The 14,530-nt window shown below is 38.2% G+C and overlaps 1 protein-coding gene across 2 annotated transcripts in view; it reads right to left on the bottom strand.

Annotated features, from left to right (window-relative positions):
- Window positions 1-14,530, bottom strand: part of LOC100616966 (EGF-like and EMI domain-containing protein 1) — a 787,120-nt gene that overhangs the window by 706,242 nt on the left and 66,348 nt on the right. For both annotated transcript variants that reach the window (XM_007502250.2, XM_056807813.1), the window contains exons 3-4: window positions 11,075-11,184; window positions 7,739-7,843 (exon numbers count right to left, since the gene is read on the bottom strand). In XM_007502250.2, the coding sequence (XP_007502312.1) occupies window positions 7,739-7,843; window positions 11,075-11,184 (215 nt within the window). The remainder of the gene's footprint in view (window positions 1-7,738; window positions 7,844-11,074; window positions 11,185-14,530) is intronic.

Raw genomic sequence — 14,530 nt, 5'->3', positions numbered from 1 at the left:
AGTGAGCCATCTAGTTGAGGGCTCCCAAGCAAATACTTTTAAAAAATATTAAAAAGAAAATAAGGTCTTGTTCAGTACTTCTTCATTCTACATTTCAAAGAAACTGCAAGTAAAGACCCAAATATTGGAATTTTCTGGCCACCTTCTATTTTAAAAAATGTAAGTTTCTTTCATCTCTTTTCTGGATAATTTTACTTCTTTCTTTCCACTAAAATTGCTCATTACGCTTTGTGGATTAATAAGTGGGTTGAATTAAATCCTTGTCAGTTTTTTTCCCCTCCAAATCCAATCTTTCCCCACTAATTTTATAATGTAATTAAAGGAGCTATCAAGGCTGTCTGACATGATTTGTTTTTCATAAGCCCTGCGCCACCTTCCCTCTGTTTTCATTGTTTCAGCCAGCTGCTAAAACTAGTGAGGTTTAAGTGCAGATAATAGTTGCTATTAAGTTATATAACAGAGTTCAAAGTGGCCCAATTGCCATCCTTAAGACATCCTTTTGCCAGGCAGCTGGATGTGAGTATTTAACCAACTTCTGCTCCCATACCATCCTCTGATTATCTTGTCTTTGTTTGACCTTACCATCCATATTATTTATTATTATATAATCTGTATTACTGAAGTCAAATCAACAAGCATTACTAAAGCTTAATTAATTAAATAAGCTTAGTCCACCCTCTATTTGGTGCTAGTTCCCTGTGCTTAGCTCCTTTTCATCTCCTTTCTTAACAGGTTGTGCCCATGCCTATGGTGGATTTTCCTTCCCTCTGCTTCCTCTTAGACTCTTCTTGCTTCCTTCAAAGTTCAACTGAAATGCTGCCCCCTCCACATTCAGGCTTTTCATGATCTGTCCTCTCCCAAGCTTCCACTTCCCCTCTGCAATAATTATCTTGAATGCTATTTTTCATGTATGCATTTTCTCTATACTTAAAACTGGTATATATACTGTATCCACTTTAATGGGAGCTCCATAAGGGCAGGGGCTATTTCCTTTTTCTCAATGTCCCTAACACCAAGCCCAATACATGACCCTATATTCCCAGAAGGTAGTCACAGTATAGAACCTGGAAGCATCCACCTACTCAAAAGATGGAACCCTCAGGGGATGCCTACCCTGACTTCAATGTGTTCTATGAGTTTGTACTTCAACAACAGTAGGTGCTTAATAAATGTTTGCTGGACAGAATTCTACTTCTCCAAGAAGAGAGTGATGAACAACAGAGCTGTACCTAAGCAGCAGCTGAGTCAGACAAAGCTTCTAAAGATTGCAAACCATTTACAGACTTTTTTTCATGTGTCTCCCACTTGCCACCCACCTGGAAGGAAAGGGCTATCATTAACCCCACTTTACAGATGAAGAAACAGAGACTTTTAGAGGTTAAATGGCTTTCCCAAGGTTACACAAAAAGTACTCAGTATTTTAATGCAGGTTTTTCTTGCCTGATTATTCTGTTGTGTAACTCTCATCAAAAAAATAGAGCTAGAGAAGTAATACAGGACCACTATCCATGCCACCATCAGGGTCTGAGATGATGTGATAGATCACCAGAGACCTCTTTCTAACCTAAAGAAATATTATTTAGAAGCTGAATAGATCCCTCAGAATTGCAGGAAGGAATGGTCTAAGATGAAAGTAGTAGGCTTATAAAATAAGCAGGATAGTCTCTATCTCCAGAAGCTTACATTCAAAAAGGTAGAGACAACACATAGAAGATGGTCCAGCTATAGGGTGGATGGCAAAGGCCCCTTGGTTCTTAGGGTGCTTCAGCAAAGCAGACAGTTAAAGCATCTATTCTAGTGACATTTCCATTGATCAAACTATAGTTATTTAACTATTTGGCAGTGCCAAGGATTTGGAGGATAACATTTTTGTCTGAGAATCTAGGTTTGGACCCTAGAGCTATATTGAAATTACTTTCTGGATGTCTACCAATAGTTCTCAGAAAATAACAACTAAATCAGATAGCCTTTTTCTCAGTTTTCATTCTCTTTGACATCTTTATAGCTTCTGACACTACATACCACCTCTCTCTTCTGCATGCTCTCTTCATTAGATCCTGTGACATTGTTCTCTGCTGGTTCTCTTCCTACCTGTCTGACTACATCTAAATCTCCTTTGATGGACCAGCATCCATCTTTAACTCATAAAAATGTCTGCTTGTCAAGAAGCAGTCGTAAGCTTTCCCTTTTCTCAATAAATTCTACCCTTTCATGGTCTCATTATCTCTTGGTGGATGACTTCAAGTACCAGTGGATGTATCCCACCCTAATGACTCACCAGATTCCTCCCATATATAACAAGTTCTCACCTAGACATCTCCAATGGAAAACCTACGCATAATAGAAACTCAACATAAGAACTCATTATTCTCTTTTCCCTGTGTCTCTTTTTCTGCTCTTATTTCTGGGGAGGGATTTATATTTTTCAGTTACTTAAGTTCCTAACCTAAGGCTTAGGGTTGTTCCTTCCTTTTCATTCCTTCCCATCTCCTATCTAATTAATTTTAAAATCGTATTCATTCTTTCTCTACATCTATCATACCCATGTCCTACCACCAACTTAACTCATACCCTACTCAAATTTCACCCAAATTATTGGATTTGTCTCCTAATTGATCACCTCCATTCTACTGGATTACTCTTCAAAGCACCCTCCACATAATAGCCTCAATAAAATTCATGTGACACGGATCTGAGCATGTCACTCCTCTGTTCACATATTTTCAGTGGCTCTGTATTTCTTTTCAGATACAATACAAAACTACATATATATATATATATATATATATATATATATATATATATATATATATATATATGAAACCCTTACTTTCTGTCTTAGAATTAATACTGTGTATTGTTTCTAAAGCAGAAGAGACATAAAAGAGCTAGGCAATGAGTATTGAGTGACTTGCCAAAGGTTGCACAACTAGAGTGTCTTAGCTCAGTCTTAGTCTTGAACACACAACCTGACTCTCAATCCACTGAGCCATCTAGCTGCCCCCAATACAAATTATTTAACCTGACATTTTAGCCTCAGAACAATCTGAATACATTAAGGTTCTCTATACCCAGAATCTACCAACCTTTTCAACTTGTTTCACATTCACATTCTCCCCAGTTATTCCATTCCAATCAAAGAGATTCACTACCCATTTCCTGAATTCAACAGTCAATCCTTGGCCCTCAAAGAACCATACAAAGTCAATTTGGGATCATCCCATTCAATCCATTCATTTTACATAGAAAGAAAGTGGGTAAGGAGAAAGTAAACAGCTTGTCCAAGGGGGCAGGAATAAGAAGGGGAGGGAGGATTGGAAAACTGTATCTTTTGACCCTAATCCCAGTGTTTTCTGAATACTCCATTGACCACCACTATAGAGATGCACTTGCATAAGTTTTTAGAATAAATTCCTTCATCTCCTCATTTTGCAAACCTTAAAGGATTGAAGAGTAAAGTGGAAGGCAGGGAAAGATAGATACCCCCCCCCCATATAGCCTTTCTTGGTCACTTACATGGAAGTAGGTAGCATTATGGACAGAGCACTAGTCCTAGAATCAATTAATACCTAAATTCAAACTGAGTCTCAGAAATTTGGAAACTGTGTGACTTTGGGCAAGTCACTTAACCTCTGTCTGACTCAATTTCCTTATATGTAAAATAGAAATAATTGGCTTCTACCTCTCAGTGTTGTTGTGAGGATGAAGTAAGATATTTATAAAGTGTTTCATATAGTACTGGTATTTATTGTTGTTATTCTGGCTTGTCCAACTCTTTGTAAACCCATTTGGGGTTTTTGTTGCAAAGATAATGGAGTACTTTGCCATTTTATTCTCCAGTTCCTTTTACAGATAGCAAACTGAGGCTTCTATCTCTAGATTTATGACTCCCATGTAGTCCCACAGTATATACTTATCTATATACAGTTGGATTCCTCCCTTCCCTTACCCTAGTATAATTCATGATCCTTAAGGATAGAGATTATTTTCTTTTGTCTGTGTCCTCAGGTTCTAACACAGTGATCTGTCCATAACAGACTCTTAATTATGGTTTGCTGAATTGAACAGAAGATGTGCCTGTGTCATGTTTTCATTATTTCTCTCTTAAAAGCTGGCGTTAATCAGTTAATGCTGTTGTCAATTATTCTGCCTATGTCCCCAGGTGACCAGAAAAATAGATAACTACTCCTCTAGCCATCTAGCCTCATTTGCATGTGTTCTAATCTTCAAAGCATGACTTTTGAGGCTTTTAATCAATAGTTATTTGAGAAAGCTTGTCATTACATCCTAATTGTCCAAATTCATTTTCTTCATTTTTTTCTTATTAAAGGCAAGATTTTCAAATGAGTCAAGTAGACCAGCAATTTTGGACTTATTATGAACTTCCAGTCCTTTTCCCAATTACCAGCAAAGCTCTATTTTCTTTCCCAATGTGGTATTTTCCTCCAGCCTCTGAAGGTCCCCCACTCCCATTTCCTAATGTTAGTTCACCAAGCATTTTAGATACAGCCCAATCTATATTGAGTACCATGTTAAATTAGCCTGTGCACAAGAATCCAGAAAATAAAAATAAGAATAACATCAGGTGTAGTTATTATATAATAAAATTATGAATAAAATGAAAATAACACTAATAATAGTCAGCAAATTTATATAGTATTTTAAGGTTTGCAAAGTATTTTATAATTATCTCATTTTATTCTTACAATAACCCTGGGAGGAACATGCTGTTAATATCTCAAGCTTCCAAATAAGGAAACTGAGACATAGATCAAGCAACTTGCCTAGGGCCACATAGGTACTAATTATCTGATTTAAACTCAGGTCTTCACTCCAGGTTTAGGGAGCTGTCCACTGTACTACTAGTAACCTCTACGTTCATTCCCACCCTTGAAAAGTAACTTCTACTATGCCATTTTTTGGTAATGAATCATAATTAAAATAGGTAACATTTATATAAAAGGCATGCTTGCTTGCTTTTTCTTTTTTCATGGTCCCAACTAGTGATTTCTTCCCCCCAAGAAACTTGGTACCCTATCCTACAACTTGACAGTAAGGAAGTATTATATGAACCTTAAATTGCTATATAAATACTTATTGTTGTTGCTGTTGCTATTGTATTATATATAGTCTTTAAAAGTTGTTAAAGAACTGAAAGATCAAGTGACTTGTTGGTAGTCAGATAACTAATGTCTCTGAGACAGGGCTTATACCCAATTCTGCCTGATTCCATAGTTAGTCCTCTACCCACTATTCTACACTGTCTCACAGTAGGTGCACTTTCAAAAGAAGATGTTATAATACTTAATCCTTTCCAATAAAGTGAATCTTATCTATTTATCTATCTATCATCTATCTTTATTTCAAAAGAACAAACAACTTCAGTATCTCTGCAATACTCTGAGAGTATTTTTTTCCTCAAAGGCAATGAATTTTGTTTTGCATTAAAATTCAAATCATGACCAAAATATCCCATTGGTTTGGGGAATAAGCATTTCTTAATCCCAGAAGATTTAACAGTTAGCCTATAATTAACCCATTTTTACAATTAATCTGCTAAATATCCATTGTATTTTTCTAAGGTCAGATTTGTAGGGGAAGTCCTAAGAGTCCAAATTTCCTCTATTTCTTGTTTTAACAAGCTTTTCCTGTTGCTATTCCATCTTCTTACTGCATTTTCTCCAAACTTTTCTATTTTGATTTCACATAGCTGGTTAGCTGGTATGTCCTCAGAATTCTCTCAGGAGCCCCCATAAGTGTTACTGAACTCTAATTCCATCTAACTGAAGGATAATCTTGTATAATAAAAGTCTTATCTCCTACATTGTGATGAGCATTCCCTTTGGCCCACCAATTTCCTTTTAAAGTCAAAAAGAGCTATTCAGTCAAGAGGAAAGGGAACTAAGCAAAACAAACCAGAGTCTAAATCTCTAAGAAAACAAACTTGAAAACCAGTAAACAATAAAGAAAATGAGGCCAGCAGTCCAAAATTGTGCTTTGTTGTAGCTGTTCATTCTTCAGCTCTTAGAAAGTTCCTTGAGAACCAACAAGATTGAGAAAGAACATTCTAACTTGACTTCAAACAATCCATTTTTATAATGCAAGAATGTGAAATAGAGGAGGGGAAAAAGTTAATCTAAATATTGGAAGGCTCTGCTTAATTATTCCAAAGTTTCCCAGACTAAAGGAAGCCTGGTGTAGTCAGTAAAGTGTTGGGTTTAGGGTCAGGAAGACCTAGATTTATAGATTATGCCTTTGAGACATGGCTCAGGGGTCCCAGGGAAATCACTTCACCTCATCTGATCAAACACTTCCCTACAATTGACAAGCTGTCACCCTCATCATTTGTGATCTTTGTGTATATTTGGCAGGGATTGGGTGAGGATGAGTGGATGGGGATGGAAGTACTTCTATGCTAACAAAATCTGATCTGATAGCACAGAAACATAAAAACTACATGTGCACACACACACACACACACACACACACACACACACACACACACACACCCCTGAACAATGGCAACAAAATCACTTAGATAGCACTATTACATTTGCTCACATTTCTAGAGTGCTTTCAACATTTACAAAGTGCACATCACATATTATTTTGTTCTTTCTCCCCCGTGCCCCAATAAGCTATTGGCCAAAATTGCTGCACCAAACTCCACATGAGGACAAAACAACTCTGAGGTGATACATGAAAAATGTAAGACCTAACCTTATGCCAAGAGCTGAGGAACTCAATGAACTTGAGTGATGAAGTCTTATCAGCCTTGGGATTTAACTTCCTCCTTTCTTCCATTTGTAGAAGAGGAAGGACAGTGCAGGGAGGTGCATGGGGCAGCAGGGAAGGGGATGCTGGATGATTGAGAAGGAGTAGAGGTTGGATAGACAGGAAGGAGCATGCAGTGAATGGATAATGAGTAGGGCACAAGGGCAAATGTCAAGAACTGTTGTGCTTTGCTTCCAAATGGTCTGGCTCTCTCTAACCTTTTTCCACTCTCCTTCAGAAATGATATGCCAAAGTATTCAAGTGCTCTGGAGATAACGGCATCAGATGATCAAGTCCAAACAAATGCTTTCACAAGTACACCCATCTCAAGACAAGCACAAGGAAGATAACTTATTCTGCATAGTCCCCTCTCTACTACCAAGTGAGCCCCAGAACTTTCTCATGTGAGCAATGTCTTAAATGCATGTGCCCAGAAACTGCCAAGCAGTCAAGTTCTGCCCTTGAACAGAAGAGAATGACTGTTCCAGAGGTGTGAAAAATGAAGGCTTTGTCTCGGGAGTTCTACAAGGAGAGGGAATATTAGAGAGCAAATAACACACTGCAAGAGAATCCTGGTCCCTTTTTTTTTACTCCTTCTTAGACCAGAGAGACAGTCCTCTCAGTCAAGGAGAGACCAGGAATCCCAATCAGAAATCAGAGTGGAGGTCAGAATGAGTTCTCATAATTACTAAAATGGAATTTCCTTTACAAAAGAAACCATGATATATTTACTGGGGCCCTCTGAACTGTGATGGTGAATAATTAAAACCACTCTGGAAAGTACATTCTGCACTACTGGTTACATTACTCATGTTGGGTTTTTGTTTGACTGGCTAACTTCATATGCCACACTTCCCACAAAGATGACCTTTGTCATTTGTCTGAATCAACAGAATCTTCTATTTTCTGTAAAGCCAAGACAGGACACATCTTGAACATTAACAGTGCTGCATTGTCCACTCACCATATTGGCATCGAGGTCCCTGAAACCCCACAGGACACTGGCACATCTGGGCTTCTCCATCCAGACATTGGCCTCCATTGAAGCAAGGACCTACTGAGCAGAGGGCTAAGGGTTTGGGTGGAGGCAAGGGAAAAAAACAACAACAAACATAATCCTTAATCTTCCCTTCTCCATTCAAATTCAGGGGGTCTACTTGCTATTTCCTTTAATACAACGTTCCATCTCTCATCCTTTGACTGGAGTTCCCTCCTTGTCCATCTTTTCATCTTGGAATCCTTGGGTCCATTCAAGAACAACCTCCCTACCTAAACCTTTTCCCTCCTTGATTTTTGCTAGCCTTTTTTGATGATTGCTAGCCTTTCCCTTCTTTTCCCCATACATCCCAAATTATTCCTTTTTTACAATGTGTTTATGGAGGGATGTGTTTGTGTATGTACATAAAAATGATTTCAATGTTTGTTTCCACCTCACAAAAATGTGAGTCCCTTAAAGAAAGGGACTGTTTTCAATATTTGTATACCTTCTTCCTAGGCAAATGCCTAGCAAAGAGTGGTTAGATAAGAGTTATTTCTTGAAATGAATTGAAATAAAGAACTTTGTGGAAGGAATCATACAATTTGAAATCACTTGAGAAAATATTTATTGGGAGTTCACTGCATTGGGGACATGTTTTAATCCATAAAACATGGTTTCTGCCTTCTGGGAGCTTACTCTCTTTTACTAATACATCCATTGTCACCACCATCTTCATGAAGAGCTCATATTCATATCTCTGAGTTTTGCAAAGCATTTTATATAATAATTTGATCATCTCATTTGGTCAGAGAGATAATTCCATTTTGCCAGCATGATAATTGGCTCGATTTTCCTCCTAGTTTCAAGTGAGCCACCCCATTGGTTTGGCCAACATAGAAAGTTGCCAGGATCAGACTCTGCATGGACAGCTTTGCACTGCTCCTTTTTAGCATGGACAGCCAAGAGCAACTTCACTAAGACATTTCAAGAGCAGAAAACACATTGGGCAGTGCAGCAGGACACCAGTGAAGTCCCTAAGGTAAGGGATGGCAGGAGAGATGAATCACCGTGTTGCCCGGCTGCATTGATTGTGGCACACTGAAGCTTTTTTAGCAGCTCTGCTGTGACCCTCAACAGAGAATGCAGGTAAAGGAAGAGCTCAGCACAGGCCATTTTTCTCAGTGTGAATGAAAGAAATAACGGGGCTAGCTCTGCTATTTGAGGGCTGCCGGAAAATTCAAAGGGATCCAGAATCCCGGCATGAAAGGGTTCCTATTTTTTTTCCTCAAAAGTACCACATACAGCCCTTTAAGAAGTAAATGACCCTCCTGCTTCCTCAATTAATAAAGCCATGGAGAATCTGAGAGACCTATTTAGATTTCCTACAGTGATTTCCCCATTGAACTGGATTCCAGATGACAAACCTGACGATAGGGAAAACCAGCAAAAGGAAAAAAAGGAGATGGAAGTAGAGGTGTGCCCTGTCTGGCTTCAAATAAACCTCCTTTTAAATACAGAGATGGAGCATAATGCTTTCACAGCACCCAACCCAGCATTAGATGCTCTTAACAAAAATGATCTCGGCTGTTTCTTTGTCCATTCTGCGTGTGTTTTCTCTCCAGAGAGCTGCTCTCTGTCTGTAGGAATTCTAAAGGTACCTAAAACTTGGCAGCGTACAATTGAGGCCCCAAACAGCCAAAGTAGGCCTATCTGCTTGTTCCTGGTGGCTTTCGATTAGATGGAAGCAATGCTATAAAATGCTTATAGATTGACCCCCTCTGTCATGCCCAATCTCTCTTATCTTCAATTTCCTCTTTTCTATTGACTCATTCTCTACTACCTACTATATGCCCATATCTCCTCCATCCTCACAAACCTGTTACTTAATGCTTCCATCCCCAATAAGATGATCCTATATCTTTTCTGCCCTTCGTAACCAAACTCAGAAAGGTCCTCTACAATAGGTGCCTCTACTTTCTTCTTATTCACTTAATCCACCAAAACTGTTCCTCCAAAGTTACTAATCATCTCTTAGTTGCCAAATCCAATGACCTTAATCTTTATCCTTATACTCTCACTTCTGTGAAGCCTTTGACACAACTGATCACTCTCTTCTCTAAAGATTTTTAAAGATCTAAAGATTTTTGGGACCCCACTTTCTCTTGGTTGTCATTTTACCTATTGGACTACTCCTCTATTTCTGTGTTGGACCCTTCTCCAAATTTTGTGCCCTAACTTTCCTCAGCCCTGAGGTCTCTTCTCTTTTCTCTCTATTATGGTTTCACTTGGTTATCTCTTCAGTTCCCATAAATTTAATTACCATCTCTATGTTGATGATTCTCAAATTTACCTACATTCCCTGCTGACCTCCATTTACACATCTCCAACTGCCTTTCAGACATATCCAGAAGACATCTTCAACTCAACATGTCTACAACTGAACTCTTTATCTCTCCCTCTTAACCTACCTCTTTTTCTAAATTCCTGATGATTGTCAAGGGCCACCTCAACTTCCCAATCTCTCAGGTTCAAAAGCATGGTGTCATCCTTTGCTTCTCACTACTTTTCACCCCCATATTCAATCCATTGCCAAGACCTATTGTTCATCTTTGCAATATCTCTCTAATATATCTGCTTCTCTCTTCCCTTATGACCCAGTGTTTGGACTATTACAATAGACTAGTGATGGGTTTGCCTACTTCCAATCTCTCCCCACTCCAACCTGTCCCTTCATTAAACCACCAAAGAGATTTTTCCTAAAGTACATCTCCAACCACATCACCTTCCCCCACTCAACCAATTTCAGGAGTTGCTTCTCATCTTCAGGATCAAAAATAAAATCCTCACTTTCAGTTCAAAGCCTTCATAACCTAGTCCTTCCCACATGCTTTTCCATTTCCATTTTCATTATACCTTAAACCCTCACCCCCAAATCTCCTTTGATCCAGGCATTCTGGTTTCCTTGCTATTCCTCAAGCAAGGCAATCCATTTCTCAGCTGGGGACATTTTCTCTGGCTGCCTTCAGGCCTGGAATACTCTCTTCTCTTCATCTCTACCTACCAACTTCCCTAGTTTCCTTTAACTCCCAACTAAAATTTCATCTTCTATAAGAATCCTTTCTCAAGCCTCTTATTAGTGCCTTCCTTCTCTATTTGTTTCCTCTTTTTCCTGTCTATATTTGTTTATTGTGTCCCCTCCCACCTTTTGATTGTGGTCATCTCAAGGTCAGAGACTATCTTTTGCCTCTTTTATACTCCCAGAGTTGAGCATACCCTTTGGTACATGGTAGGTACTTAATAAATGCTTATTGAATGACTTACCATGCAGACAGCCAGGCTCATGTTCTTGCTGGCTCCAGCCAGGACAGCACCTGTAGACTGTCTGATGCTGCATGCTATATACCTGTCTGTAGACAGTGTAGTAGCCAGTCCTAGGAAACAGAGAAGCAGGGATTAGGGAAACATCATCCTCTTTCCCACAAGACTTTACCCAGAGCTGCCATGTTAAATCCACAAGGCCTTAGGTTAATCCTTCTGCTCTGCCTACCCCTCAGTAGTTTTTCATCATATATCAAATAAAAGCCAAAAAGTTATTTTGCCAAAAGTATGTGGATTCAGTTCTTTCTTTGGAATCCTTAGGGTTATCTGGGTCATAATGTCAGTTCCTTGATTCTACTTAATCCTATTACCAGTGGATAATGACCCTCCCTTTGAACTTCTCCTAGCAAATTGCTCTATAATTCTCTAGTATGACTGGGGAGTGTAGGGATGTCTGTTTACATATTGTCTCCAGCAAGACTAGTAGCTCCATAAGGGGCTTACCTTACCTTACCCTTAGAGCACCAAATAATGTTCTGAAGTCAATCAGTCAACAAACATTTATTAAACACATCCTATGTTTTAGACACTGTTCTTAAGCACACAAACAAAAATGCCTGTTGACAAGGGGTTTACATTCTCTTGGGGGAGATGGCATGCAAATTACAAGACATATACAGAGTACATGGAAGGCACCCTGAAACAGGAAGGCATTGGTACCTGAAAGCACCAGGAAAGGCCTCCTAAAAAAGATGAGAGTTGGGTTGAGCCTTGAAAGGAGTCAGAGAGATAAAATATGGAGGTGAGAAAGGAGCATTCCAGGTGTGGAAAGACAGAAGTTCTAGCAGCAATTTAATAAATATTTATTAGATACTGAATGAAGTGGCATCTCCAAAATGGTGAGTGCAAAGTCAAATGATAAAGACTTAAAGGTTAAAGTACAATTCAGTTCACTTCAAAAAATAAATAGTGGGGTAGGGGGCAGCTAAATGGCTCAATAAATTAAGAGCCAGGTCTAGAGATGGAAGGTCCTGAGTTCAAATCTAGCCTCAGATACTTACTCAATGTGTGACCCTGGGCAAGTCACTTAACCCCATTCATTGCCTAGCCCTTACTTCTCTTCTTCCTTGGAACCAACACATAATATTGATTCTAGGGCAGAAGGTAAGAGTTTTAAAAATAATATTAAGATCCTACAATGTGTAAATCACTATGCTTAAATAATATTCTAAGAATACAAATATTAAAAAAATTAAGTGTCTATTAAATTCATACTTTGTGTTGAGCAAAATACTAAATATATTACAAATATTATCTCATTTAAAACTCATAATAACCCTCATAAGTAGGTTCTATTATTATATCTTTCTTTTTTTAGGTGAATTGTTGAGGTCTCACAGCTAGGAAGCACTGGAGATGCTATTTGATTCCAGGCTCAGTGTTCTATGCTCTGTACCACCTAAATGCCTAGGTGTTCTCAAAGAAGAAAATAAAAATGTCTCCACTCTCAATGAGACTTACATTAGTCTAGAGAAGAGAAGATATAGTATGTATGCAATGCAGTAGTAGGAAACAAAATAATTCTAAGAGGGAGAGAGAACCAATAACAATTAATCAACAAACAGTTATTAAGCATCTATTGTGTGCCAGGGTCTGAGCTTTACATTGAGAATATAAAGAGAAAAGTTCATTAGTGTCTGCCTCCAGAGGCTAATATTCTATCAGGAGAGAGATCTTTTAGGAGAGAAAGCAACTGAGCTATAATTTGAAGTCCAAATTCCTCTCCTTTGAATTCAAGTTTTCCTTTTTAATTGTGTCTTAAGTTCATAGATTTATTTTTATCTGTAGAGCTCAAAGAGACCAGAGAGGTCATCTAGTCCAACCCCCTCATTTTACAGATAAGGAAACTGAGGTCTGGTGCAGTTAAAGATTTGCCTAAGGTCATAGCTAGCAAGTAGCTAATTGAGGTTTGATCTTCTAAGTTCAGATCCTGAGTTCTTCCAACTGCATCCTGCTGCATCTTCCCACTGAATCCTTAACACAAACCATCTGCTGTCTTTATTAATTCTAAGTTTTTGCTTATAATGTTTTCCTTTTGTTGGTCAGTTGTTTCCATCATGGCCAACTCTTTCCGGTTTTCTAAGCAATGATACAGGAGTGTTTTGCCAATACCTTCTCCAGCTCATTTTACAGATGAAAAAAACTGAGACAAGCAGCCTTAAGTGACTTGTCCAAGGTCACATAGCTAATAAATGTTTGAGGCTGAATCTGAACTCATGAAGATCATTCTTCCTGATTTCAAACCCAGTACTCTATCTACTGCTTCCTAGCTACCCAGAGATGTTAAGCATAATCTCACAGGATAACAAGTGAGAGTTGGATTTGAAATCCAAAACATTTTTCTACTCTCTTCCAATGGGAGTGGGATTTTAGATTAAACTTAGTCAATGAATCTTTACGCATTTCACTTTCCTTGTGTGTTAAAAATAAAAAGATGAAAAAAGACAATATGACTTCTATGTCTCTTCATACTCTATACCCATGATCCATTTAAACTCAGTAGTGGTCAAAGGGTATGTCCCTAAAGTTAACAATTAACTTGAAAAATTTTTGGAGGATAATAAATAGTAGTATAAAATTATTTCATTTTAGAATATTTAATTAGGTCTTTGTCTAGCCTCTCACTCAATCTCCCCATATAAGGATGAAGAAAAGAATGAATGAATGAATGAATGAATGGGCATTTACTGAATGTTTACTCTGTATCAGGCATTGTGCTAAGTCTAGGAATAGCAATTTAAAAAGTGGGAGATCCATTCCTTCCCTCAAGTAGTTTATGTTCTAAAAAAGAAAGACAATATTTAGAAGAAAGTTGTTCATGGAAGGATATTTTGGTTTAGGAAATGACATGGAAGCTAAGTGGAACCAAAGGGAAGGTGATTGACATGCCCTTTCCAGAAGCAGTGATTGACCTAATTTAACTAACATTAGCCAGAGGAAGATGTGGAAAGGATTAGCCAAAATGGTGACTAATTTTCAAAAAGTCCTGCATTGGCATATGTATGTATGTGTACTACGTATATTATGTGTATAAAGACACACACACATCTACATATTACATATAATTATATCATAAATATATTTGTGTAAGTTCCAATTTATATTTAACCAAAACCCCCAATTAAAGACTCCTGAATCCACACATATAGTATCCGTTTATATAGAACTCTATCAAGTGCTGGATCTATCTCAGTTTTTCCCCAGCAAATAAAAGAAGCCCTTGAATGTTTGTCAAGAACTATCGTGAGCTTTACAAAATTCTTTCTGAAGTCTTTACTCCTCAAAAGGGTGGGATGTCATTTTCCAAGAGCAGAGAGCTTCTTCTGTTTCTTCTTATGTACCATAATCAAGAGAGAGCTAAAGGCTCTGACAAAGTTCAGGTCACTGCAGGCTTCCCGT

The sequence above is a fragment of the Monodelphis domestica genome, chromosome 8 (genome assembly GCF_027887165.1).
Source record: "Monodelphis domestica isolate mMonDom1 chromosome 8, mMonDom1.pri, whole genome shotgun sequence".
Lineage (NCBI taxonomy): Eukaryota > Metazoa > Chordata > Mammalia > Didelphimorphia > Didelphidae > Monodelphis > Monodelphis domestica.
This window is presented reverse-complemented; position numbering and strand designations above follow the sequence as displayed.